Genomic DNA, 27,122 nt, shown 5'->3' on the forward strand with positions numbered 1-27,122 from the left:
ACATTTACTCAAATGCAATATTTCTCTTCTCTTTCATTTATTTAATCAAAATGATGACATTGCTTTATCATTCTTCCAAAACCACCTGTCCTCAGAACATTACTCAAAAGTTCATATACTAATATATATTATATATTGCAGCATATATATCTTAAAATGTATATGTAACTAACAACATAAAAACGTAGATGTTGGACTAAATACACATCCGGGCATTTTCGTCATGCTTTTATTTTGAAATTCGTCCAGTAGCGTAACCGGAAGTTCGCTTTCCTGTGCAAATCATGTGATTCCCAGCACAGCAGCCCCTCCCCTCACTCTCACTGTGCGGTAACCCCCAAACAGACTGACCTAATGGCAGCTCTCTGAAAAGCCCAGTCCGTGTCGTTTCTATCAGGATGGCTGTGGATTCATTATCTCCTGACTGGGAGTTTGATCGCTTTGATGATGGGTCACAAAGTAAGTAACGCGTCTGACCGGAGTGTTACTGCTCATTTGTTGTGTAAAAGATGCATAAATCCTGCAGCTAGCTGTCAGATGACCAGGGGAAGTGGCCAAGTTCAAGCACGCTGATTAGATTAGTGTGTGTGGTCTTTATTGATCTCACAAAAAATGTGATAAGGAAGTCTTTTGCTTTCATTTGAAAGTGTTCCCACATCGTTGCATTGGAGGATTGCATTTCTTTGAATGCAAACATTGATTATTAATTGATTGACCAGTGAATTCAATGCTCAGAATAATATTAATAATTAATTATTCTCTTTATAGTATTACATGTTATATATATATATATATATATATATATATATATATATATATATAAAAAAAGTGCTGTCAAACGATTAATCGCATCTAAAATAAAAGCTGCTTTTTTAACGTGTGTGTTGTGTATATTTATTATATATATATACACACACACAGCATATATTTTGAAAATATTTACATGTATATATTTATATCATATATACAACATTACATATTTTTCATAAATATATACATAAATGTGTGTGTATTTATATATATACACACACACATAAATATACACAGTACACACACACACATACATCTCAATAAATTAGAATGTCGTGGAAAAGTTCATTTATTTCAGTAATTCAACTCAAATTGTGAAAGGTGGTATGGAAGCCCAGGTTTCTTTGACAGTGGCCTTCGGCTCATCTGCATTTTTTGGCCTCTTGTTTCTCATTTTCCTCTTGACAATACCCCATAGATTCTCTATGGGGTTCAGGTCTGGTGAGTTTGCTGGCCAGTCAAGCACACCAACACCATGGTCATTTAACCAACTTTTGGTGCTTTTGGCAGTGTGGGCAGGTACCAAATCCTGTTGGAAAATGAAATCAGCATCTTCAAAAAGCTGGTCAGCAGAAGGAAGCATGAAGTGCTCCAAAATGTCTTGGTAAACGGGTGCAGTGACGTTGGTTTTCAAAAAACACAATGAACCAACACCAGCAGATGACATTGTGAGATGCACGTGTATTATGTAAACAAAAACTTTTATTTTGGATGTGATTAATCGCGATTAATCATTTGACAGCACTAATATATATATGTATATGTACATGTGTATATATGCATGTGTGTGTATATATATATATATATATATATATACACACACACATACATACATACTTATAGCATCAACAATAATTATTGTTATTGATAAAAATTCTAAAATTTAGTTTCTCACAAATCAGGAAGGAAGTCATTTGAAAGATCTTTTATTTCTGGTTTTGTAACTCTTGATCTGTAGCATTTGGTTCCTTCCTGTGCAGAAATTCACACAAAAGTGCAGGTTAAAAACTATGAGAAGTTCTTAGAGGAATATACCGCTCAGCTCCAGGGTATTGAAGAAGCACTGGACGACTCTGTGGGAGATGTATGGGACTTCACTCTGGACCCTATCGCTTTGAAGGTGTTGTGTCATGACTTACAGCTTCATAACAGTGTTTATTTTTTCATGCCAAATCACTCTCCTTGCTCTGTCACACCAGCTCCTGCCGTATGAACAGTCCTCACTGTTGGAGCTCATCAAGACAGATAATAAGGTATGAGTATGAGATGTTGAACAGTTTGCTGTTTACGATGCTGCAGTTTACATGTGATGTGAATACTGAATGAGAATTAGTTTATTATGAGTTTACCTGTTGCTTTTTTCTCTTCTTCTTCTTCACCAGGTGCTTAATAAAGTTATCACAGTGTATGCAGCTCTTTGCTGTGAAGTTAAAAAGCTGAAATATGAGGTAAGTGGAAATATATGACGAGACATGTATAATGTTTTCAGTTTCAAATAAATGCTGTTCTTTTGAACTTTCTGTTTATAAAAGAATCCTGAAAAAATGTATCCCGGTTTACAAAAAAATATTAAGCAGCACAACTATTTTCAATATTAATTATAATAATAATAAAAAGAAGAAATGTTTCTTAAGCATCAAATCAGCATATTAGAATGATTTCTGGATCATGTGACACTGAAGACTGGAGCATTGTTTTATTTGGTTGTATGTTACAGGAGCTGTCCTGCTTTGTATCGCGCTGCTTTGAAGTGGTGGTCAACATAGTTCACCAGCTGGCTGCTTTGTACATCAGCAACAAGTGAGAAATTTCAAATATTCTCATATTATGTGGATGGTTATGTGACTGCAGTGTTGCTAATTTGTTTTTGTTTTTTTATGTCACAGGAGTGCAACAAAAATCATTGAGTCCACAGGTGTACACTTTCAGGTAATTTTCATTTTCTCTGTCCTCTTCATATGGTTGTTCACTGCAACCGTCTTGTAATGATGGTTTCTCTTTGTCTACAATCAGACAGTGTACGAGCATCTGGGAGAACTTCTGGTGGTCCTCATCACCCTGGATGAGATCATGGAGAACCATGCCACACTGAAAGATCACTGGAAGATGTACAAAAGGTGAAGTGGGACCTTTTAGATGTTGAACTGCTCTGTAAAATGTAATGTTGGAACTGAAGACAGAATGCAGGCCTTTAAAGTATGAAATGTTTTAAATTGCGGTTCTTGATTTCTTACCACAAATTCTTTGTTGTTGTTTGAAGGTTACTGAAATCTGTCCATCATAACCCAGCTAAGTTTGCCATTTCAGAGGAGAAACTAAAACCCTTTGAGAAGCTTTTACTGAAGCTAGAGGGTCAACTGTTGGACAGCATGATTTTTCAGGTCTGAAGTGTCCCCAGACTTCCTCATTTTCTGTTTTTGTATTTTAAAGGGGTCATATGATGCGATTTCAAGTTTTCCTTTCTCTTTGGAGTGTTACAAGCTGATTGTGCATAGATAAGATCCCTGAAGTTGCAAAGACTAAAGTCTCAAAACCAAAGAGATATTCTTTCTGCTATGAGAAACATAGCAGTGTGGGCATCGAGGAGAGTCGAAGTCAGGTCAACTTTATGGTAATGAGCTATGACGCGATTCGGTCCTCCGCTTGAGAGGATTCCAGAGAACGCAGTCCTGTAAACTTTGGTTCTGATCACATTAGTTCCCAAGCATTTTCGTGCTAGAAATGCAATTAATTTGCTCAAAACAACACTGATTTGACCAATTGCATTAAGGCTACACTTCAACCAGGGCTGCATTTCCCAAAAGCATCGTAAGCTTAAGTTGATAATAGCTCCATTGGTGGCAATAGGTCTACGATGCACTTAGGCTTACGATGCTTTTGGGAAACGCAGCCCAGGACAGTTTGTAATGCTCACAAATTAAAGGGTTCTCCCAAAAATGAAAATTCTGTAATTAATTACTCACCCTCATGTCGTTCCAAACCCATAAGACCTCCGTTCACCTTCGGAACACAAATTAAGATATTTTTGGTCAAATCTGAGAGCTCCCTGACCCTCCCATAGACAGCAATGCAACTGCAATGTTCCCAGGTTACTTAAGTTAAATAAATATAACTAAAGTTTTTCTTTTTCATGCAGGCTTGTGTGGAGCAGCGGTTTGATGACCCAGGAGAAGGTGTATCGGTTTCTAAAAACAGTGCCTTTGCAGAGGAATTTGCATACAATATCAGAACCATTTTTGCCAACGTTGAGTCAAAGCTTGGTTTGTATTTGTAATTAACCTAAATGAATTCAAAATACCATTAACGAGACATCTCGGCTGTTGCCAACAACCGTTATGATCCATTTGACTTGCAGGAGAGCCGTCAGAGATTGATCAGCGAGATAAATATACAGGCGTATGTGGCCTCTTTGTGCTGCACTTCCATATATTCAGGACCGTGGACAAGAAGATCTACAAATCCCTGCTGGATGTGTGTAAAAAGGTGAGTACACTAACTAGTGGGAACGAGTGGATTGTATAGATCTGCTCATTCAGTCATTATGAAATTTCCCTGCTCTCTCCTCCAGGTCCCTGCTGTGACATTAGCAGCTAATATAATCTGGTTTCCAGACACATTTCTGATAAGCAAAGTCCCTGCGGCAGCTAAACTGATGGACAAGAAGAGCATCCAGAGCATCCGCAGCAGCAGAGATGCATTCCTGCAGCAAAAGGCACAGACACTTATGAAGTAAGACATACACGCTTTTGATATGATTCATAAATCAATTATAATTTAGCCTAGTAAAATGTAATGGTCATTGTATTTGCCATCATTATAAATATGTCATTTAGGGTTCCATGTATGTGTTTCTATGCAGGGACATGCAGTCCTACTATATATTTGCCACCTCCTGGATGATGAAGATGGAGTCTATATTATCAAAAGAACCGAAACCAGACAAACTGTCTGAGGATTTGAGCAACAGGTGTAATATCTTTGTGCAGGTAGAGACTGGTGTTTTCTTCTTTTCTGTTATTTTTTAGATTAAAGTGTTCTTTATAGAGTTGGAAATTCATTATTTTTTTAATTACGTTACATTTCCAGTGCAGTGACTGCTTCATAATCAGGTGTTTGTGTTTCTGTAGGGAATCCTGTATGCTTACAGCATCAGCACCATCATCAAGACTACTATGAACATGTACATGTCCACGCAGCGGCCCATGACCAAGACCTCGGTGAAAGCCCTGTGCCGACTGGTGGAGCTGTTAAAAGTAGGTCGATGAGTCAAAATTATATTCAACAGCAAGTACTTCAGTATTTATACACATTTTTTTCAGATTTTCATTTGTGTCTTTTATATGTATTCAAAACATACAATTTATGTATTTATTTTTGTTTATATTAATTTATGTGATAAATGTACTATGTAGTGTACATTACCTTTAGCAGTTTGCACTATATATATATATATAGCCCTAGAGTGTTCACTACAAATCTAGTATACGATAATGGGCACAATAATTTAAACACTTAATTTAGTACATCATTTTATACATTAATAGTAGTGTTCACTACATATCTAGAATATTGGTTGTACTGTGCACAAAAATGCACTATACTGTATATCTAGTACTGGGTATTGTGGACAATAGTTAAGATACTAGTAGTAGTTTGCACTACTGTTTTAGTTCTTTCATTGTAGTGCTCACAATTTAAACACTAATGTGTGCGCTACAAATTTAGTACATTAATTGTAGTGTGCACTATCATTTGGACACTAATAATGATGTGCTACATATAGTATGTTCACTACATGTAGTATGTTTGGTTTAATCTGCACAAAAATCTTTAAAACATTATTAGTAATCATTAATATTGTAACGGAGCTGACAAGACGTGAGACGTGCAGATCCATATGCAAGCTCTTTATTAGGAGAAGATAGAGACGTGGTCATAAAACAGGCATGGGTCAGATAATGGCAGACAGGTATATGGCGGGCAAAACACAAGAATGGTCCTAGGGGTAGCGTAGGTCGACTGTGCTGAGTGCAATCAGTGCAATGACTGATGGGATATGTAGCCCAGGGTGCTATGCAACAGTTTGTGTTGTGCGAGAGTCAATGTAATGGAAAGGGTGACCTCTGGTGGTGAATAAACGGAAGTCCATGGACCGAATTCGTGACAGAGCCCCCCCCCCCAAGCCTTACAGTGAGCAGAGGCTGGATGTGCTGTCGGCTCTGGTTCTGGCTGAGAACACTCTGAACGGGCCCAGCACCAAAGAGAGGAGACTGATCGTGTCTCTGGCTCTCAGTGTTGGCACTCAAATGGTGAGTATGGATAAACAGTGTAAATTAATGGCCATTTCATGACATTTGCATATAAAGTATTAAAATAAATTCTGTCAAGAAGCCTTCAACACAAGCTTTGAGTTTCCAGTCCGTTTGACTTTGTTGTAAATTGCCCAGGGTGTTTATTTTTTTTAATAATAAAAATGTTATTTATTTGTTTGTTTTTGTTGTGTTTTTGATTTGTCTTGTGTTTTTTGTTTGTTTTGTGTTTTTATGTTTTTTTGTTTTTATTGTCTTTTTGTTTTGTTATTTTTTTAATTCTGTTGTTTTTCGATGTTTTGTTTTGTGCAGAAAACCTTCAAGGACGAGGAGCTCTTGCCTTTACAGCTTGTGCTGAAAAAGCTAGACTTAATCAGTGAATTAAGAGAACGGTAAGCCCTGAATTAGTTCAACTAGTTACGATTAGCAATAGCAGATTTTGATTCTGTGACTTCTGTGGCTTTGTTGTAATGGCATGATGGGATATCCTCTCTCCTCAGAGTCAAAGTGCAATGCGACTGCAGTTTCCTGTACTGGCATCGTACAGTTTTTCCTATCTACCTGGATGACGTGTACGAAAACGCTGTGGATGCGGCCAGAATTCATGTAAAACTCTTAACACTATCTATTCTTAAAATGCACTTAACATTTTTGTTAAACATAAACATGTTATTTAAATATGCATATATTTTCTCTAGTACATGTTCAGTGCGCTCAGAGACTGTGTGCCCACCATGTTGCACGCCAAACACATGGAGTCATGTGATCAGCTGCTGAAGTGTTATGACACTGCGATCATGGAAATCCTCAATGAGGTAAAGCAGAGTGCTGGCTGCATATCTTTTTGTAGTAATTTTGCATTTTAGTTCATTTGCATGCTTTTCTGATTGTTAGCACCTGCTAGACAAGCTGTGTAAGGAGATCGAGAAGGACCTGCGCTTGTCTGTGCACACACACCTCAAACTGGACGATCGAAACCCTTTCAAAGTGGGCATGAAGGATCTGGCTCATTTTTTCTCTCTCAAGCCCATTCGCTTCTTCAACCGTTTCATTGACATCAGAGGTAGGGCAGATAAAAGACTGAATGAATGAGTTACACTATATGTGACCCTGGACCACAAAACATCATCTGAAAGCTGAATAAATAAGCTTTCCATTGATGTATGGTTTGTTAGGATAGGATAATATAAGTATATTAGTCGAGATACAACTATTTGAATATCTGGAATCTGTAGTCCAAATGAAGTTCTTAGCAATGCATATTACTAATCAAAAATTAAGTTTTAATATATTTACAGTAGGAAATTTACAAAATATCTTCATGGAACATGATCTTTACTTAATATCCTAATGATTTTTGTCATAAAAGAAAAATCAATAATTTTGACCCATACAATGTATTTTTGGCTTTTGCTATAAATATACCCCAGTGACTTAAGACTGGTTTTGTGCTCCAGAGTCACATATATAGTGGACATAATCAATACTTAAAAGGGGAAATGTTCTACATGTTTGTCTTTTGTCTGCGAAGTTCACTTAGAATTTTAGTCAATGTTAATTTCCATTCAGTGACTTAAGACTGGTTTTGTGCTCCAGAGTCACATATATAGTGGACATAATCAATGTCAATTAAAAGGGGAAATGTTCTACATGTTTGTCTTTTGTCTGCGAAGTTCACTTAGAATTTTAGTCAATGTTAATTTCCATCAAAAATGAAATCATAAACAAGAAGTTTTTGCTACTACTACAAATGGGGGGAGTTACAAAATGTATTTTAAGCACTGCCAAAGTCAAAGTTTATTATTATTATTTTTGCTTTACAGTAGATTCAGATTTAGTAAAGTGAATGTGAAAAAAGTGAAATATACAATCCTTATTCATTAATATATATATATATATATATATATATACACACACACACACATGCACACACACATTTTATAATAGTATATATGTATAATAGTATTCAAAAATATATATGTAGTATAGATAAACAATATTGAAAAAATATATATGTTTGTGTATGTCATAGTTGTAATATATAACTATAACAGTATATATAATAAAAATATACAAAATTATATATATAATATGTGCATATAATTATTTAATTTATCATATAATGACTTCAATCATACATTGACTTTATACATGTAAATAAATAGTTGCCTTGATATTTTAAGAATGGAGTCTTTTGCTGGAGAGCATCATAACCATGAGCTTTATCTCAAGATGTTTGATATTAAGAATAAATCCTCCATTTCCTGCAGCCTATGTGACTCACTATCTAGACAAGACGTTTTACAACTTGACGACTGTGGCTCTTCATGACTGGGCCACGTACAGCGAGATGAGGAACCTCGCCACACAGCGCTATGGTTTGGTGATGACTGAGGCGCATCTCCCCAGCCAAACTCTGGAACAGGTGGGTAGCTCACCAGATCGTCTCAGAAAAGAGCTGCTGCATTCAGCCTGATATCATTGTGTGTGTCTTCTAGGGCCTGGACGTCCTGGAGATCATGAGGAACATTCACGTTTTTGTCTCGCGCTACCTTTACAACCTAAACAACCAGGCAGGACTTGACTTCTGACGTTATTATTGGTCCACAAATGTAGTACTTCACTTGTGTTTGTGTAAAACATCTTCTCTATTGTGTGTAGATCTTCATTGAGAGAACCAGCAACAACAAGCACTTAAACACCATTAACATCCGCCACATTGCCAACTCCATTCGCACTCATGGAACCGGTATCATGAGCACAACGGTATGTACAGATCCTGTCAGGACGGTCCCAGCTAACAAAAATACAAACATTTTGCTAACATTCCCATTAAAGGGACAGTTTACCCAAAAATGAAAATGTTGTCATTTACTCACCCTCATGTCATTCCAAACCTGTAAGAGTTTCTTTCTTATGTTGAACACAAAAGAAGATATTTTGAAGAATGTTGGTAATCGAAAAGTTGTTGGTCCCCATTGACTTCCATAGTATTTCTTTCCCTAATGTGTAATTCAATGGGGACCAAAAACGTTTGGTTCTTCAAAATCAAAATTCAGTGTTCCTGTGGCTCAGTGTTAGAGCATACGTTAGCAGCGCAAAAGGTCGTGGGTTCAATTCCCAGGGAACACACATACTGGTAAAAAATGTAAATGTAAAAAATGTATAGCCTGAATGCGCACTGTAAGTCGCTTTGGATAAAAGTGTCTGCTAAATGCATAAATGTAAACAGTCTTCAAAACAGTAGCAGACTGGCCATCTGGAGCACCAGGAGTTTTCCCGGTGGGCCGGCCCAGTAAATGTAAAGAATGAATTACAGTAAATGTACGTAGCCTATCCCTCCATCGGCCCAGATGAATGGCCCGCACGGCCCACTTGAGACAAACATTCTAATTAATGTAGCGCGTTCTGGCTCAGTCAGTGCAGCCGCAGCGGCTTAAAAGCGCTCGTCGATGTCAAAATGTTTTCACCAATCAAATTGAAGAAGGCGGGATTTACTGTTCACAGAATCTGAGCTGAGGTGAGCTGCGCTTTGCGGCATTTGAATGCGAGCTGAGGTAAGATGTAAACAACTAAACATGATGAGACAATTTAGCAATATTTGCCAACGGTTTAAAAAAATGTTTAACGACAGACATTAATTTTCAGGCATGCAAACTACGTGGCCTACTGGCCTTTTCGAATTTCTCAGATTTTAATGCCATTTACATTGTTTGCCACAGTGTATATAAAAAAATTAACATAGCCGTTTTCAGCAGACGTTTGTATATCGTTATATTTTTTCTGAAATTTCACGTGTCTAAGAAAATGTTTCAAAAAACTGTAAAAATATAATTCTCAAACTTACTCTAGAACATTGTAAATCTGAAGGCTTTCAAGTGCCGTGATTAGGAAAGTTCTGTTTTTCTATTAAAGATATTTTAATGTAAATGTTTTAATGGTAGAATGTTTACATTTATTTTTTTTCTGTGATCAAAGTTGAATTTTCAGCATCATTCCTCCAGTCTTCAGTGTCACATGATCCTTCAGAAATCATTCTAATATGCTGATTTGCCGTTTAATTATTTTCAATTATTATTTGTGCTCAGTTATTAATAATGGTTCTTATTATTATCAATACTGAATACCAGTATTTTTGTTTCTTAATATTTTGTGGAAACTGTGACACTTGAACTTTTTCAGGATTATTTGTTGATTACAAAGTTAAAGAACAACATTTTTTATATATATAAATATTTTTAATAAGTATATCTTTACTGTAAGTAAAGAGAAACGTATAGAGGTTTGGAATGACATGAGGGTGAGTAAATGATGGCAACACTTTTGGGTGAACTATCCCTTTAAGTTATGAAGTTATCTTTGAATGTTGTCTGAATATTCAAAATGTCAAGGTTTTAAATGTTTAAAAAAAAACTTGATTATATGAACATTGGAGAAAACATTAAGGGAACATTCGATTTTAATGATAATAAACATAATGATAATTAAATAATGATAGTAAGGTAATTAGAACAATAATAATAATAATAATAATACTATTCTCTGACATTCAAAACATCCAGTTTTTAAATGTTAAAAAATGTTGTTGTTTTTTTTGCGATGTTTGAACATTGGCAAAAACATTTAGGGGAACTTTCCATTTTAATAATGGTTAACAAACATATTAATTATAATTAAAACAAACAACAAACCAATAATAATAACAATATCAGCAATAGTCATAAATAAATTTTCATTACTACTACTACTACTACTAATAATAATAGTAACGAAAACAATTTGTAATTATAAAACATTAATAATAATAATAATAATAATATTAATAGTATAGTAGATATAACTAAGTTACTATCAAATATATTATTATTAATAATAATAGTAACAATAATAACAAAAAAAATTGTGATTGTAAAACAGTAATAGTATAGTAGTTCAAACTAATAATTGTGATCAAATATTCTACCACTACTACTAATAATATTAATAATACATCTCTGAACATTCAAAATGTCCAGTTTTTTATGTTTTGTCTTCTTATGTGAAAGTTGGAAAAAAACATAAAGGGAACTTTCCATTTTATCATTTTGTAAACATTATGAGAATGTTACTTTTTAATGTTGTCTGAAACATATGAAACTATTAAATACTTAGACGAACGTCCAGCCAAAATGTTTCAGAAAAACATTCCATGAGTGATGTATAATGTTTTTGTTGAATGTTTTGAGGCTGTTACTAAAGACTAGGAAACTTTGAACAAATGTTACTGTCGTTACTGGAAGAATGTTTGTTCATAACTTTGAGAGAAGCTTGCCAGAGCGTTCCCTGTTAGCTGCATCTGTATTACGTGACCAGTAACATCTCATCATACTGACGGCCTGAAGTGTCTCTCTGCAGGTGAACTTCACGTATCAGTTCCTCCGCAAGAAGTTCTACATTTTCAGTCAGTTCATGTATGACGAGCACATCAAATCCAGACTCATCAAAGACATCCGCTTCTTCAGGGAAACCAAGGATCAGACGGACCAAAAGGTGCGCTGGTCTCCATTGGCACGTCGTTATGTCAGGAAGCAGTGTCCTTTTATGAAGACATGATCTTCTGTTGGTTTCTGCTGTATGTAGTACCCCTTTGAGCGAGCAGAGAAGTTCAACCGTGGCATCAGGAAGTTGGGTCTTACTCCGGATGCTCAGAGCTACCTGGATCAGTTCAGACAGCTCATCAGTCAGATCGGTAAAGTTTGTCTAGAGCAGGGGTGGCGAACCCTGCAGAGTTTTGCTTCAACCCTAATCAAATACACCTGAACAAGCTAATCAAGGCCTAAAGGGTTACTAGAAAGCTACAGGCAGGTGAGTTTTAATTAGGGTTGGAGCTGAGCTCTCCAGGACCAGAGTTCGCCACCCCTGCTCTAGAGGTTTTTAGATGCATCTGGGAACTCTTTCCTTTTGTAATGTTCTCAACTTCATAATGTGCATGCTGGGATGCTTAAAGGGTTAGTTCACCCCAAAATGAAAATTAGATTGCGTTTTACTCACCCCCGATGCATCCTAGGTGTATATGACGAATCCAGTCGGAGTTATATAAAAAATTGTCTTTGATCTTTCAAGCTCTATTGTTGCACTCAGCGGGTGTTGCATTGCTTCTGTCCAAAAGACGTGAAATAAAAAGCACCTTTCCATTAAAAAAAAGTGTCTCACACGGCTCCGGGGGGTGAACAAAGGCCTCCTGTAGCGAATCGATGCGTTTTTGTAAGAAAAATATCCATATTCAAAATGTAATAATCACTTAAACGTAGCTTGCGCTCACTGTTGTAAACGGAAGCAGCTCCGGGCGGATGACGTATGGAGGTTAGCTTTGCGCATGCACCGCTCAGAAGTGACGCACGCGGAGAGATCGAAACAAAACAGCGGTCACTAATTAGAAGTACAAAACGAGGATTTGTAAAGAAGAATGTCGGAGGATTTCGATATAAGCCAAGAGGAGACTGGTTTTTCTTTGCTAAAGTAAGGAAACTTTCCTTCCTTTGCTCCTGTTAACAAACGTTGGTTTTCACGAGACTCACCGGCGCATGCGCAGCGCTGAACTCATTCGTCATGCTCCCGGAACTGCTTCCAATGTACAACTGCTGGCGCAAGCTACATTAAAGTGATTATTATGTTTTGAAAATGGATATTTTTCTTACAAAAATGCATCGATTCGCTACAGGAGGCCTTTGTTCACCCCTGGAGCCCGTGTGAGACACTTTTTTTTAATGGAAAGGTGCTTTTTATTTCACGTCTTTTGGACAGAAGCAATGCAACACCCGCTGAGTGCAACAAGAATGTCGGAGGATTTCGATATAAGCCAAGAGGAGACTTGTTTTCCTTTGCTAAAGTAAGGAAACTTTGCTTCCTTTGCTCCTGTTAACAAACGTTGGTTTTCACGAGACTCACCGGCGCATGCGCAGCGCTGAACTCATTCGTCATGCTCCCGGAACTGCTTCCAATGTACAACTGCTGGCGCAAGCTACATTAAAGTGATTATTATGTTTTGAAAATGGATATTTTTCTTACAAAAATGCATCGATTCGCTACAGGAGGCCTTTGTTCACCCCTGGAGCCGTGTGAGACACTTTTTTTTTTTGGAAAGGTGCCTTTTATTTCACGTCTTTTGGACCGAAGCAATGCAACACCCACTGAGTGCAACGATAGAGCTTGAAAGATCAAAGACAATTTTTAATATAACTCCGACTGGATTCGTCTGAAAGAAGAAAGTCATATACACCTAGGATGCATCGGGGGTGAGTAAAACACAGCCTAATTTTCATTTTGGGGTGAACTAACCCTTTAAGGCTGAATGATTTGTCAAGGAAAAGACACAGAAATGCAAAGGTCTTCACAACAAAGCAGCAAATTCAAAGTTGAAAAAAGTATATATAGTTGTATTTAAGAATTAAATTAATAAATGTTAACATTTTTTTTCTCCTTCTCTTTCCATTCTTTTCTTTCTTGCAGGCAATGCGATGGGTTATGTGCGCATGATTCGGTCCGGAGGGCTGCACTGCTGCAGCAGCGCTATCAGGTCTCATACAAAGATTATTTGACTGAGACATTCAGATCGTGGTAATACTAGATAAATAATAATAGTCTTCTCACACAACACTTAGAGCTAAATGAGACACATATGGTATGAACATTATAAAAATCGTCCTACAGAAGTCCTCCGAACAACCAAGACATACATTAGCAAGCTACTCACATTCAAACATGTTCCAGGTTTGTTCCTGATCTAGAGGACATCGTTAACTTTGAGGAGCTTGTTAAAGAGGAAGGCCTTTCTGAAGAGACGCAGAAAGCCGCCAGGTACTGTAATTCATAATGTCAGTCTTTGCTGTCAGACAGGGAATTAATAATAATAATAATAGTAATAATAATACTAATGTGAATAAATAAAACAACAATAACAAATACTTCAAATACTAAAACAATAATAATAATAATAATAATGTGAATAAATAAAACAACAATAACAAATACTTCAAATACTAAAACAATAATAATAATAATAATAATAATAATGTGAATAAATAAAACAACAACAATAATTAATAAATGCTGCAAATACTAAGAAATAATAATACTAAAAACAACAATTATAATAAATAACTAGACATTATTAATAATAAATAAAATCCATACAATACAACAATCACAACAGTAACATTAAACAATTAGTAATTATAATTGGTAGTTATTGTTATTAATTCGAAAGCATTGTTAATAATAATAACAATAATAATAATTATTATTATTATTAAAACATACCAAAAATAACAATAAACAATTAGTAATTTTTATTATTTATTAGTTATTATTAATAAGCAAAGAAACAAACATTAATGGTAATAGTAGTAGTAATATTAATACATCAATGATAAAAAATAAATACAACATAAATTGATGATGATCAGTCTTATATCAATAACAATAATAATTTGTATTATTATAAATTATTATTAAATAATTCATTCTAAAATATAAGTTATTATTATTATTGTTAAAACATACAAAAATAACAATAAACAATTAGTACTTATTATTATTAGGTTTAGTATTTATTGGTTATTATTAAAAAATGAATAATAAAACATTAAAGGTGACCTATCATGAAAATCTGACTTTTTCAGGTTTTAAGTGCTATATTCAGGTCCCTGGTACATCTACCAACCAAGAAAACGTGAAAAAGATTAACCCAGAAACTTTGTTTGGGGAAGCCTTTTTCTGCAAGCGTCTGAGAAAACGAGCGCGTCTGATTTCGCTCTCTTGGTGACGTGGCAAAGGGATCTCATTATAATATTACCGCCCCTTAATCTGTAAGTTTCCACCCACAGTGCCGTCATTTTGATTTCGCAAGCGACAACGGTGTACCAGTTCTAATGCCATGGTGAAAGTTTGAGCAAAACATGCTAACTGTTCTGTCTTTGGCTGCACAGAACACTATTTAGATCTAAAATAAACATGCAATTTATTTCCCAGCTGTTTACCTTCACAGACATAACCCACTGTTTTTGTAACTCGTGTGTTTTTAACGTAAACTTGTGTGTGAATGAGAACTTAGTTTATTACTCACATGCTGTGACAGCCGCTTTCTGTGCGCATGCTCTCAGAAAACCATATATCAGAAGTTTAAACTCATATGGTTTAAAACGCATGATTTCAGCGAGATAAACATGATAATCAGAACCAAAACAGATGTTTTTAGCAGGTCCGAGCTGTAATGGCAGCTCTATTCTGGAAAAGGGGGCGGGGAGCAGCAGCTCATTTGCATTTAAAGAGACAGCATTTAAAACTGTGTGTTTCTGCTTCCACTCAAAATAGGCATTTTCAAAATTTTATGATAAATGATCTGTGGAGTATTTTGAGCTGAATCTTCACAGACACATTCTGGGGACACCAGAGACTTTATTACATATTGTAAAAAGTAGCATAATATGTCTCTTTTAATACTAATTGTAGTAGTAATATTAATAATACATAAATGTTAAATAATAAATAAATAAAAATTATGATGATACTTATGTTAATAATAATTTGTAGTATTGTTATAATTATATAAATATCAATAACAATAATAATAATTTATTTTATTGTTATAAATAAAGAATTAATTTTTAAATATCATTATAATAATTATTAATATATAATATTATAATTATAATAATAATTATTATTGCTATAAAATAAATAGTAATTTATTTTTTATTTCAGCCAACTGGACTGTGTACTTAGTGACCTGACCAGTAACTCGGCTGAAGGAACTGAGTACTTCAAGATGCTGGTGGGGGTTTTCGCGCCGGAGTTTCGCAGCGTTAAGAACATGCACTTGAGGAACTTCTACATGATAGTTCCTCCTCTGGTGGGTCTTCAGAATCAGATCTTGGATGTGGAAATCTCTTGCTAATTGCGGCATCTCTTGCATAACGTTCATCTTTCTTCTCCCTCACAGACAGTAAATTTCGTGGAACATTCCATCAGCTGCAAAGAAAAACTAAACAAGAAGAACAAAGTGGGAGCTGCGTTTACAGACGGTTTCGCCATGGGTACATGTTTAATACAGTTATAAAGCTGATATATGTTCTTTCTATGGGCTAGTCAATATTCAAGGACCTTTTGTGTGTTTTCCAGGAGTCGCCTACATCCTGAAGCTTCTGGACCAGTATCAGGAGTTTGACTCCCTCCACTGGTTCCAGGCTGTGAGGGAAAAGTATGTGAAGGAAATGAATGCGGTGGTGAAGGAGCAGAACGTTCAGTCCACCAGCCAAGACGAGAAGCTCATGCAGACCATGAACCTGACGCAGAAGAGACTGGACGTATATCTGCAGGCTTGGGAGCATCTTCATGATCTTCAACATTGATGGCCAATGGCTTTGTTTCATCACATCTTCTTTCCGTTTGTAGGAGTTTGAGCTGCTCTATTTCTCTCTGAGAAGCGCTCGGATCTTCTTCAGAGCTGATAAAACGGCAGCCGAGGAGACCCAGGAGAAGAAAGACAGAGGTTGGTTGATGGATCCATGATAGGGTGACCATACGTGCCATTTTCCCAGGACGCGTCCTGGCCAGGATTTGTTTTGGCTTTGTTTTCCTGTTTTCATGCTTGCTGAAGATAATGATCGAAAAGTAGTTTGACCAATAACATGCAGGCATTGTATTTAATGGACCAATCATGGCGTGTGAGAAGGTGGGATTTACGGTCAAAGCGATGCAATTACGCGTACATATTAGGTGTGTTCGACTTAAAAGCAGTGCGGGTCAGACCGATCAGTGTTTGACATCAAAGTACCTCGAGAGCGTTTCGAAAGCATAACCGTCTGTATGGTACTTTGATGTCATACACCGATCGGTCTGCACACGCAAACAAAGCCAAAACCTAGATGTTTTAGGCGATATAGAAATCCTGGCCAGGACGCGTCCTGGGAAAATGGCACGTATGGTCACCCAAATCCATGATCGCTAGAATATTTTATGGTGACTTTTAGCATCACAAACACTCATTTAATCTCTCTTTTCAGAGGAAGTTGCCAAAACTGGTCCAGGTTCCTCAACGATCGAGGGCTCTCCTGGGGAAAGCAGGGCCAAGTGAAACTACAAAGGATCTTGAACGATATAAATCACTTGAACAGCATGGACTCACTCCAGATGAGGTTATAAACATTGACCCTCCAGCCACTGTACTTCTGTTGGGAGTCTGTACAGCTGCTCAAACTCATTTTGGCGCTTCGCCACCTGCACTCTTTCGACTGGAAATGACTGGATTTGGACCAACACTTCGGTTTTAGATCATGATTGTTTTATGTATCGACAACGATGTTCAACTGTTTTGTCAAGCATTATGCGCTCATGTAAATTCAACAAGTGTGATTGGTAGATGGTGTCTGTATTTTTTTTTCTTAAAGGGTTAGTTCACCCAAAAATTAAAATTCTGTCATAAATTACTCACCCTCATGTTGTTCCAAACCTGTAAGACCTTCGTTCTTCTCAGGAACACAAATTAAGATATTCTTGATGAAATCCAAGAGCTTTCTGACCCTCCATAGACAGCAACGCATGATGAACGAAGGTCTTACAGGTTTGGAACAACATGAGGGTGAGTAATTTATGACAGAATTTTAATTTTTGGGTGAACTAACCCTTTAATGTCCTACTGATTGTTAGGAACACATATTTTTATAGGATAAAACTGGCCTTTAGGATACACATTTTTTTTTAGCTAAAGAAATTTAAAGACCTAATTATAATTCACCCAAAAATTAAAATTGTGTCATTTCAATCCTGTATGACTTATTTTGCAGGACACAAGATTTTATATGTATATATATATATATATATAAAAAATTTAACAAGGGACCAATAGGGTTATTTTGTCCCTCAGAAGGAAAGTCGTACATGTTTTGAATGACAAGAGGGTGAGTAAACAATGTCAGACTTTCCATTTTTGGGTGAACTTACCTTTTAAAGTTGAATTATGTAAACTAGAATAATTTTTTCCATCAAGATTACTAATTTACTTCATACATGATTTTCTGCCCAAAATTCATTCAACGCCATACTTCTTGATATGTGAAATATGTAGCACCGTAAGCACACTAACATATTCTGTTTAATCTGTTTGGGCTGCCTAAGATATATCGCAATGTGTCCGACAGTAAAAAATGCATCAATTCTCCTTGAGCACTGTGGAGGAAGTTGAATTGCACTTGCCTTAAAAGCTGCTGCTGTTACAGTATTCATAGTGAACGAAAAGCGCACTACACAGCAGTTTCTTCACATCAGTGACATTCCATCTGATTTTCTTGCCTATACTGACCTTTTGTAAGTAAGGGGGGGGGGGGTTAGCTTCAGGATTAGTCATGCATTACAGGCACACACACAACATGCTCGTACTGAACACCCCCTTCCCATACAGAGTCCAAACACTGGTTCAGGAAAGCCGTTCTGCTTTATTACAAAGAAAGGGAGCTTTAAATGTGGTCAGAAAATACAAGATTGGTCTGTTTTTCGTACTATGGGTTTTCCCTTTCCTACGAAATGCTTCTATTCAAATAGCTGCAGCTGAAATGTCTCCACCCCCTTGTTTTTTTTTTCTTTTTCCCGCAATACAGATGTCCTCGCTCGGGCCTTCCTTGTCACCTTAATTCATTTAGTTGAATTGGTCTTTAAGTGCACAGGGTAACAAACGTGATTCCCCGTCTGGCAGCTCAACATACTGTTCACTAATTTTTTGTTTTGTTTTTTTGCTTCTACCACATAATGCCATTTCTGTTCACCTCCTAAAAACGAGGTCAAGCATAGGTACTTCTTCCAAAATAGACGCCATGTATATATATATATATAGATACATCTATCTATATATATCATGTATATACACATTCATACATACATATCTTTATTCATGTGATGTCAAAAAATAAAAAAAATGTACACGTTTATTACAAAATCGTAACAAAGACTGAAAAGGGTTCGTATTCATTCTGGAACAATGTTTCTCGGTAAGCTCACAACCGCCTGGTCCACGGGTTGTGCCCAACAACGGTCACTGAAACAGTCTGATTGGGATTTATTGACGCTAAGCAAGAAACACCTCACCGGATGAGCGAAACGGGAAATGAAAGAAAATAGGGGAAAACGAAAAGAAAAAAAAACACCTCCTTGATGTTAATGACAGGGAACCGTCCTTCCAGACGATGACGGGAGTGGAGCGAGTTTTCCCACATTAAAAAAAAAAGCAGAAAACAATTTTTGTGTTCTTTTATTACTAAATAGTGCAACAATGAACATTGCATTTTCTTTTGCCCTTGTGTATTCACATGTATTGGATTTGTCTTTGTGTCTGTCCTGTTTGTTAGCGCAGCGCACTTCGGAAAACAAAGTGCGAACTGCGCTTTTCTCTTGAATACCAATGGATGAGTTTGTGTGCTGTACTGCAACTTCAAAGACTCCAGGCAAACACCAAAAGGGGCTTTCCGTCAGAGTAAACAAAACATTGACCCTGCTCGAAATGAAATGGAGGGAGAAGAAGAAAAAAACGTAATAGGGGAATTTAAAAACAGAATGAAAATATACAGAAGTTGTGTGTTCGGGCAGCACATAATTTGTAAGGCAGGGCCCCTCCCCCCAGTTCTCAAGGTGGAGACCCCCGCCGCCCCCCTCCCCCTCCCGCAGTCCTAGTCCAGAAGTTGAGGATAAAACCAGGTTTTTTGTGGTCAGGCAGGTCGGCTGGCTGTCTGTTGCCGCTGACGGACTCGGCTTCAGAAGGCCTGCTGGGCCGGATTGTAATTGAAGGTGGTTGGCACGTGAGGCCGCTCCTCTAGCTTGTCGTATTCCAGGTGAAACTCCTGAGAGACCAGAGAAAAGCACAAAGCTGATGTTCACTTGCATGTATACAACATACACTTCACTTGAACGTTCAGTATAGTGATGACATTATATATTTACTAGGGATGCACGATATTAGATATTTGCCGATATGCCGATATTTTCCGTCTCGTTTTGGCCGATACCGATATATTTCCTTTTGTTTGAAAACAACACCAAGTCTCTCCTGCTTTTAATTATAAGCAAATTATTTTTAATTTTGGCTAGTTTTTAACAAGAACTTGTTTGTTAGAATTAAATAAACAATAACGAAGTTCTTTTATAATGACAGTACATTGAAGATTTGAAAATAACTATAAATAAACTACATATCAATCGCTGCTTTTTTTTCAGAAAGATGCAGTGGTAACCTTATTTTATTTTAAGATTTAACATTTGTAGATGGTCTAAAGCAAAAGAGTTGTAAAAATTCAGAAAATCTTTGAGCTCATAATTTGTTTAAAAAAAATAACATATTGCACATTAATAAATCGGTAAATATAAAATTATTTAAGTGTCATGTTTGTGATTTTTTTTTTGTTCGTGTAAGCTATAGATTCTGACCTTTAAATCAAAACATACTCATGATTATATGGCACTAATTACTGCTTTATTTAATCAGAAACAGTCTAAATATTATTTGTATTTTGCTTTCATTTTATTAGAAGTAGGCCAACAGCGCCCCCTATGGAATTAAAACTCCTTACTGAGCGGGCATTACGTGCTATTACTGTTGACTCTATCACACACTGAGCACATCATTCTGTAGTGCATTCACAGTTTAAATGCAGCGATCCAAAAGAGTGAATCTAATCACCATTCAGGCAAAACTTTCTTTCAAGAATGAGCCACACTGCTGACTTGATCTAATCACTAGCACACCCTGAGCACAAGTGAGTTAACGTATTCCTCTTATCGGCAAGACATATCGGCATAATTTTTCATATTTAATACCGATGCCAATATTAACATTTAAAGTCATTAGCAATATTCACACTGCACCTGACCTCATTTTTTGAGGTATACATTCAAGAAAGAAAAAAATAGGATACTTTTAAACAGCTATTTAGAGGCTCTTTGTCCGTTACTAAGGCATAAAAATTGTGATTAAATTTAAGCAAATATTTATGAATGATTATTTAATAAAATAATAATTGTATTATACATCTCATATATATATAGAGAGAGAGAGAGAGAAAGAGAGAGATATTTAAACAAATTAAAAATAATTTTATAATAACAAATTTCTAATATAAATTAAACATTTGACATTTTTATAATTTTTGTAACGTATAAAAGTTTAATCCATAATACTTATGATAATCTGCAAAAAAGTCTAAATTCTAATAAATAATCATATTTCAAAATATAATTTTTTCAATGTATATTCTGTATAATTTTATATAAGAATTACTATCTTTTAATATTTTCAAAATTTATATTTTACGAATTAAGTTTTGAGAGATTTTGTGTGTTATATTGTATTATGTTGATTTAAGCATCTTGCTCTATAGATATTGTATGATATTGCAGAGATGATCATATATATAAATTCACATTGGTCACCACTATTACGGACATTGTGTGTCATTACTATAACAGTCATTCTGCTGCGCCAAGATACTGACATGGGTTTGAGATACTGACATCAGGGGGGAAAAAAAATACCCCACAATGGCACAAACCAGATGTTAGGTTTAATCACTCAAGTGAGTGACTATCAGCAAGTGTCTGTAGCTGTATAAACGAAAAAGGTGGAGGAAGAGGTCCCTGAATTCAGTATCTTTACCTTAGCGACCTTCCTCCAGTTATGACAATCAAAGAAGTAGTATGTTCCTCTCTCGTAGGTGTTGGTCTTTAGCGTGGGCTCCATGCCAGGTGCTCTTGTGATCCAAACCCTTTCCTCTTTATGATACCGCCAGTCCCGGTTGAAGCTGCAAACAACAAAATGTTCCATTTAACCTCTCAACTTCCACCCGTGGTTGGTTACCAGCAAAAAGAGTCCTAGAATGACGTAATCTGCAGGACGTACAGCTCAACAGCAGCGAGGAGTTGTAGGAGGTCTCCTCCGTTCATGTAGTAGAGGTAAAACAGCAGGTCTTCACCGTATCGTCCCAGTTTTATTGCAGCCAGCTGTACAGAGTACATTATAAGGTTAGTAGCATCCACATACTACAATTTCAATGAGGTTTTAGTGAAGTGTTTATCACCTCACCTTGTCCCTTATGTGAATGTTGGTTAAGTACTCCGAGGGAACATGGAAGTCTAAAAAAACAATTGCATTTATTACTGAAGAGCCTAAATGAACTGGTCATCTCTACAGGTTAAGTCAAATGAACTCTTACCAATGTCTTGTGGTCGACATGGAGCTGAAGCCCAGGGAGATGCAAACTTAGGATACAGATTCCTACAAACCGAAATAAAATTAATGTGTGTACAAAAAGAGAACATTGACTAGACATCAGTATCTGGCACAAGAAAGTATCTTACTCCGGAGAGTTGAGGTTGAGCCCTAGCGTTGTTAGGTCGCTTCCTAAAGCCAGGTGAACCATCCCAGGGTCCGTCTCAGCTGCCCGGATGAATGTCAGGAGTCCAATCATTCCAAACTGATCTGTCACCATTCCTAAGGGAATGTTTGTTACCTTGCCTATAAAAGATGTGAATAAATGTCAAGTTTGATTGAGAGTGTCCAATGGACAGGGTTGCTACATCTTTTGATCAATTAATTTCCATGAATTTTCCAGCAGATGCAGATTTTTACATATTTTTTTTTAAGCAAAGAGCAAATTCTAGTCAGGGTTATTATAGTTAACTAAAACAGTTTATGTTACTTGAAATAAAATAAACTAACTGAAATAATAAAAAACAAAAACTTGTTTTATTTCAGCTATATTTGATTTCACACTTTCATTTAGTTCATCTCGATGTACTAAGATAACTAAAACTGAAATAAAATGAATGAAAACCATATAGACATATGAAACTAATAAAAATAAAAAAACTAAATTCCTAATACTTTAACTACAATAAAAAAAACTCAAAATATTAAAATTAAAAATGTTAATAAAAATATAGCATCCCAATAATAAAAAAACAACCCAACATCCATGGTTCAATACGCGCTTGTGAATTCGGTTTTGCGTTTTAATCATTTCTGTGCACTTTATTTCACTTCGAATTGACTCTGTTTGTGTGGGCTCATCAGTCTACGAGCTGAGATGAGGAAACTCCTTGCTGCTTGTAAAGTGCATTTGGAAAAAGCAACATAGCCAAACATCTTCAGTTGTAATGACTTGTAATAAGAAGTGTTTCTAAACCTGTTGTCCAACAAAAGAGAACATTATAACATTTTATAATGTTTTTACTCCACAACATCAGCTGAGTGTTTGAATTAGCTCCCTTTTGTGATCTGATGTGGCTTCTTATCACAGAATGAGGCAGAAAATATATTTATACTGTAAAAAAGGCTATGTCGATTAGCTATAAATATACTTAATTATTATGAAAATACCCAAGGTGGCTTGAAGAACACCGATAAACTATACATTGTCGCAGGATAGTGTTTATTGTCTTCATGTCTCATCATTCAAACTGTTTCTATTTTTTTTATTTAGTTACAGTGGCTATGTTTACGTAATTATTTCATTACGATTTATGAATCTGAATGTAGTGTTTACATGAACGCTAAATAAAGTGATCGGGTTGATGTGCGCGTTTATATGTCACAAGCTTCAAATCGGAATTGTGTTTTTTTTTTTTTTTTTTTACATGCGCACACTGCACAAAAATAGAGTTTCTCACTGTTTGCACATAACCACTCTCCTACACGGTTTCTTTGTTTGTTTTAAACAGCAGAATTAATATTTATCCATTTCTCAAACAGATCAATTAAGGTGTTTACATGAAGGCTTTTCAGTCCGATTGAGCCATCAATCCGACTACAAACAGATAATTTGGATGCATATAAATGTAGCCACTGATGGCTGAATGCCTATGTCCATAATAAGGATTTCTTGGAGCATCATAAGTTCTATTACTTCTATTACTTAGTTTCTGTGTGAGGGTGCCCTCTGGCTTCCAGTATGAATGAAACAGACATAACATGTGTTTATAGCGCTCAATAATGGCCAATCCATTCTATTTTGGGTAAAAATAGGAAAAATAATAATTCTCTCAAAAGAAATTTGAAGTAGACATATGGCAATCCATGTTCCGTTTTTAAAAATTTGTTTTAAAGGTGATATGTCATGAAAATCTGACTTTTTTTGTTTAAGTGCTATAATCAGGTCCTCAATGCATCTACCAACCCATAAAACATGAAAAAGGACAACCCAGTAACTTTGTTTTGGGAAGCCTTTTTCTGCAAGCCTCTGAAAAAATGAGTGTGTCAGATTTCACTTCCTCTGTGATGTGGTAAGGGGATCTTATTATAATATTACGCCCCTTAATCTGCACGTTTTCTCCCATGGCACAGTCACTGTTTTTTCGCAAGCGACAACGGTGTACCAGTTCTAACGTCATGGCGAAAGTTTGAGCTAAGCATGCTAACTGTTCTGTCTTTGGCTGCACTGACGAGCACAGAACACTATTTACAGTCCCAGCCTCAGAGGAGACAAGAGAGCAGTGGATTTATTGATTTATTTACTGTATATTGCTGCTGCCACACAGATCTAAAATAAACATGCAATTTATTTCCCAGCCGTTTACCTTCACAGACTTCACAGTTTTTGTAACTCATGTGCGTTTTTAACATAAACTTGTGTATTTGACAGTTTAAGCACAAGAAGAGAACTTAGTTTAGTACTCACATACCATGTGACAGCAGCTTTCTGTGTGCATGCTGTAAAGGCACAGCTCTATTCTGGAAAGGGTGGGCAGCAGCAGCTCATTTGCATTTAGAGGGACATGCACTAAAACAACGTGTTTCTGCTTCCACTCAAAATAGGCATTTTCAAAATGATATAAGAAATTATTTGTGGGGTATTTTGAGCTAAAACTTCACAGACACCAGAGACTTACAGTATATTACATATTGTAAAAAGGGTCTCCTTTAAAAAAGTGCATTTTAAATCACAAAAAACACTCCAAGCCAAGCCGAACCGAAAACCGTGGTAAAGAAAAAAAAAAGAAAGAAAAAAAAAAGAGTTATGTATTGAACCGTGGGATAACTGTATTGTTGCATCCCTAATAATAATAGCACAATTTTCTGCAAATAAAAACTGAGATAAATTTTAAAATACATAAAAGTATACATTTAAAATTAGATATGAAAATATACAATTTAATTGTATTATTATATTATACTGTATTTTATTATATTATTTTATTTAAAATATTTTATAATAGAATCTCTTTTCTCAACAGTAAGGATTGAGGGTTGGGCAATTCGTTTTTTTACTAGGCCAACCCTCAATCCTTACTGTTGAGCCAAAACATTCTATTATTGTGACAAATGAAAGCACTTTACATTACAATTCACAACTTCAGAAGTCACTTTATAATTTGTTTCATTCCCATATCATTGAGCACAATCTGACCACTGTCCTGGCACTAGTAATTCTGTACAGGTACGTTTAAGTTCTTTTTAAATAATACACCTGTTATAGACTGTAATAGACAGTCCTAAAAAGCCTTACCCAAGCAAGTTGTTTGCTATCGCTATCTCTCGTGTAAGCATTCTTACCTGTTGATGGTGAATGGCTGGCGTGCTGGCTGCTGCTTGGGCATGCAGATAATGCTGGGAGAGCTGCGGTTAGGGCTACCCAGGCCAGAGCTGCCCATGCTGTTGGTCCTGCCGCTCATGCCCATGCCCTGCCCTACCTGCGAACTCATCATGTTCCTGGAGTTCATAGGCAGGATGCCCCTGCGGAACACCAGCAAGGCCGGGATTTAACAGATCACGTCATAAATCAACATAAATCAAGCAGAGGAGATGGCGTACCTGTTCGGCGAAGGTGGTGTGTGGAGGGACATTGTTGGGACGCCTGTTGTTGGGGTGCTATGGCTCGGTAACTGAGTGCCTTGTGTTAAATTTCGGTTCAATTGAGGGTTGTTGTTGCTCATGCCCCTTATTGAGAAACCTAGTGCACCTACAAAATGAGTCGGGAAAGAAACACTGATCAATTGGTGCTCAGAATCAGAGTACATGGTGCTTCTATTAGCATCACAATGATTTTTAAGTGCTATAAGCCGTACTGAAGACTTGTACTCACTTTGCGGACCATACAAACTCGCACCAAGCTGTGACAATTGACCTGACGATGACGGCGAGGGAGATGATAGCATCTGAAAAGCGAGAGAAGTTAGAACATCTCATTTGAATTTGCATGTTTTTAACATTACGTGCCAACAAATTACACAGACACAGAAATTAGAAACATATTTATATTTACATACACACTGACGCTACAGTTCAAAAGTGTGTGGTCGGTAAGAGCTTTTCATGTTTTTGAAAGAAGGCTTTTATGCTCATTATGCTTTTATGTCAGCATTTATTTGATCAAAAATACAGTACTATTATTACAATTTAAAAGAAACATTTTCTATTTGAATATATTTTAAAGTGTAATTTTTTCCTGAGATGGCAAAGCTAAATTTTCTTCATTGTCACATGATCCTTCAGAAATCATTCTAATAGGCCGTTTTGCTGCTCATAATAATACAATAATACATGTTTATTGAACAGCAAATCAGCATATTAGAATGATTTCTGAAGGATCATGTGACACTGAAGAGTGGAGTAATGATGCTGAACATTTAGCAGGAAAATTTAGAGGAACTAAAAATCTTACTGTTCAAAAACGTTTGACTGGTAGCATATCTGTTTAAAATATATTTCTTGTTGGTCAGGTCAGTGAAGATATTGACAGTGCAAGTGAAATACATCATATTAAGCTAATAATAATTTCATATTTCATCATTCTATCAGACCTCCAGCCAACAAAAGGATTTGACACAATGAACATAACCATCAGAATGAACTGGTATTAACGTACGTCTTTCTCCGATCGATGCGGGAACATTGACGTCTGGCCATAGTATATGCTCTCATCAGGGTAGTCACTTTCGACCCCCTCCCCAAACTTCTTTCTCGTTGCACTGAACATTCCGTTTGTCACC

The 27,122-nt window shown here is 36.2% G+C and overlaps 2 protein-coding genes across 2 annotated transcripts; one reads left to right on the plus strand and one right to left on the minus strand.

Moving 5' to 3' along the window:
• Positions 1–318: 318 nt before the first annotated feature.
• On the plus strand, positions 319–17,574 carry LOC107598870 (WASH complex subunit 7-like). Its single transcript, XM_016290313.1, is given in 30 exon segments — positions 319–459; positions 1,791–1,930; positions 2,010–2,063; positions 2,193–2,262; positions 2,385–2,610; positions 2,697–2,739; positions 2,824–2,927; positions 3,071–3,191; positions 3,947–4,070; positions 4,166–4,293; positions 4,379–4,539; positions 4,670–4,796; positions 4,938–5,063; positions 5,994–6,119; positions 6,432–6,511; positions 6,620–6,725; positions 6,818–6,934; positions 7,014–7,182; positions 8,390–8,544; positions 8,618–8,692; positions 8,781–8,885; positions 11,514–11,648; positions 11,739–11,847; positions 13,608–13,674; positions 13,869–13,955; positions 15,861–16,008; positions 16,099–16,192; positions 16,278–16,474; positions 16,551–16,647; positions 17,162–17,574. Coding segments are annotated over 30 exon segments (3,423 nt in total). The 5' UTR covers positions 319–398; the 3' UTR covers positions 17,233–17,574.
• Positions 17,575–19,531: 1,957 nt separating this feature from the next.
• LOC107598871 (CCR4-NOT transcription complex subunit 2) lies at positions 19,532–27,119 on the minus strand. Its single transcript, XM_016290314.1, has 10 exons — positions 26,999–27,119; positions 26,216–26,288; positions 25,945–26,092; positions 25,685–25,866; positions 22,494–22,650; positions 22,349–22,410; positions 22,219–22,268; positions 22,036–22,136; positions 21,793–21,937; positions 19,532–19,984 (listed from the first exon to the last, which is right to left on the minus strand). The coding sequence occupies exons 1-10, from the start codon at positions 27,107–27,109 to the stop codon at positions 19,898–19,900; spliced, it is 1,116 nt and encodes a 371-aa protein (XP_016145800.1). The 5' UTR covers positions 27,110–27,119; the 3' UTR covers positions 19,532–19,897.
• Positions 27,120–27,122: the final 3 nt, after the last annotated feature.

This window comes from Sinocyclocheilus grahami, unplaced genomic scaffold (genome assembly GCF_001515645.1).
Source record: "Sinocyclocheilus grahami isolate Dianchi unplaced genomic scaffold, SAMN03320097.WGS_v1.1 scaffold257.1, whole genome shotgun sequence".
In the NCBI taxonomy this organism is placed as follows: domain Eukaryota; kingdom Metazoa; phylum Chordata; class Actinopteri; order Cypriniformes; family Cyprinidae; genus Sinocyclocheilus; species Sinocyclocheilus grahami.

Bases quoted from the DNA above. Each gene is read 5' to 3' on its own strand.
- LOC107598871 (XM_016290314.1), bottom strand. From the start codon at position 27,109: ATGTTCAGTGCAACGAGAAAGAAGTTTGGGGAGGGGGTCGAAAGTGAC. The intron at 26,093-26,215 runs GTGAGTACAAGT...CTCATTTTGTAG, and splicing joins GAGTTTGTATGGTCCGCAAA to GTGCACTAGGTTTCTCAATA. The intron at 22,651-25,684 runs AAGAATGCTTAC...CATCTTTTATAG, and splicing joins GCCATTCACCATCAACAGGT to GCAAGGTAACAAACATTCCC.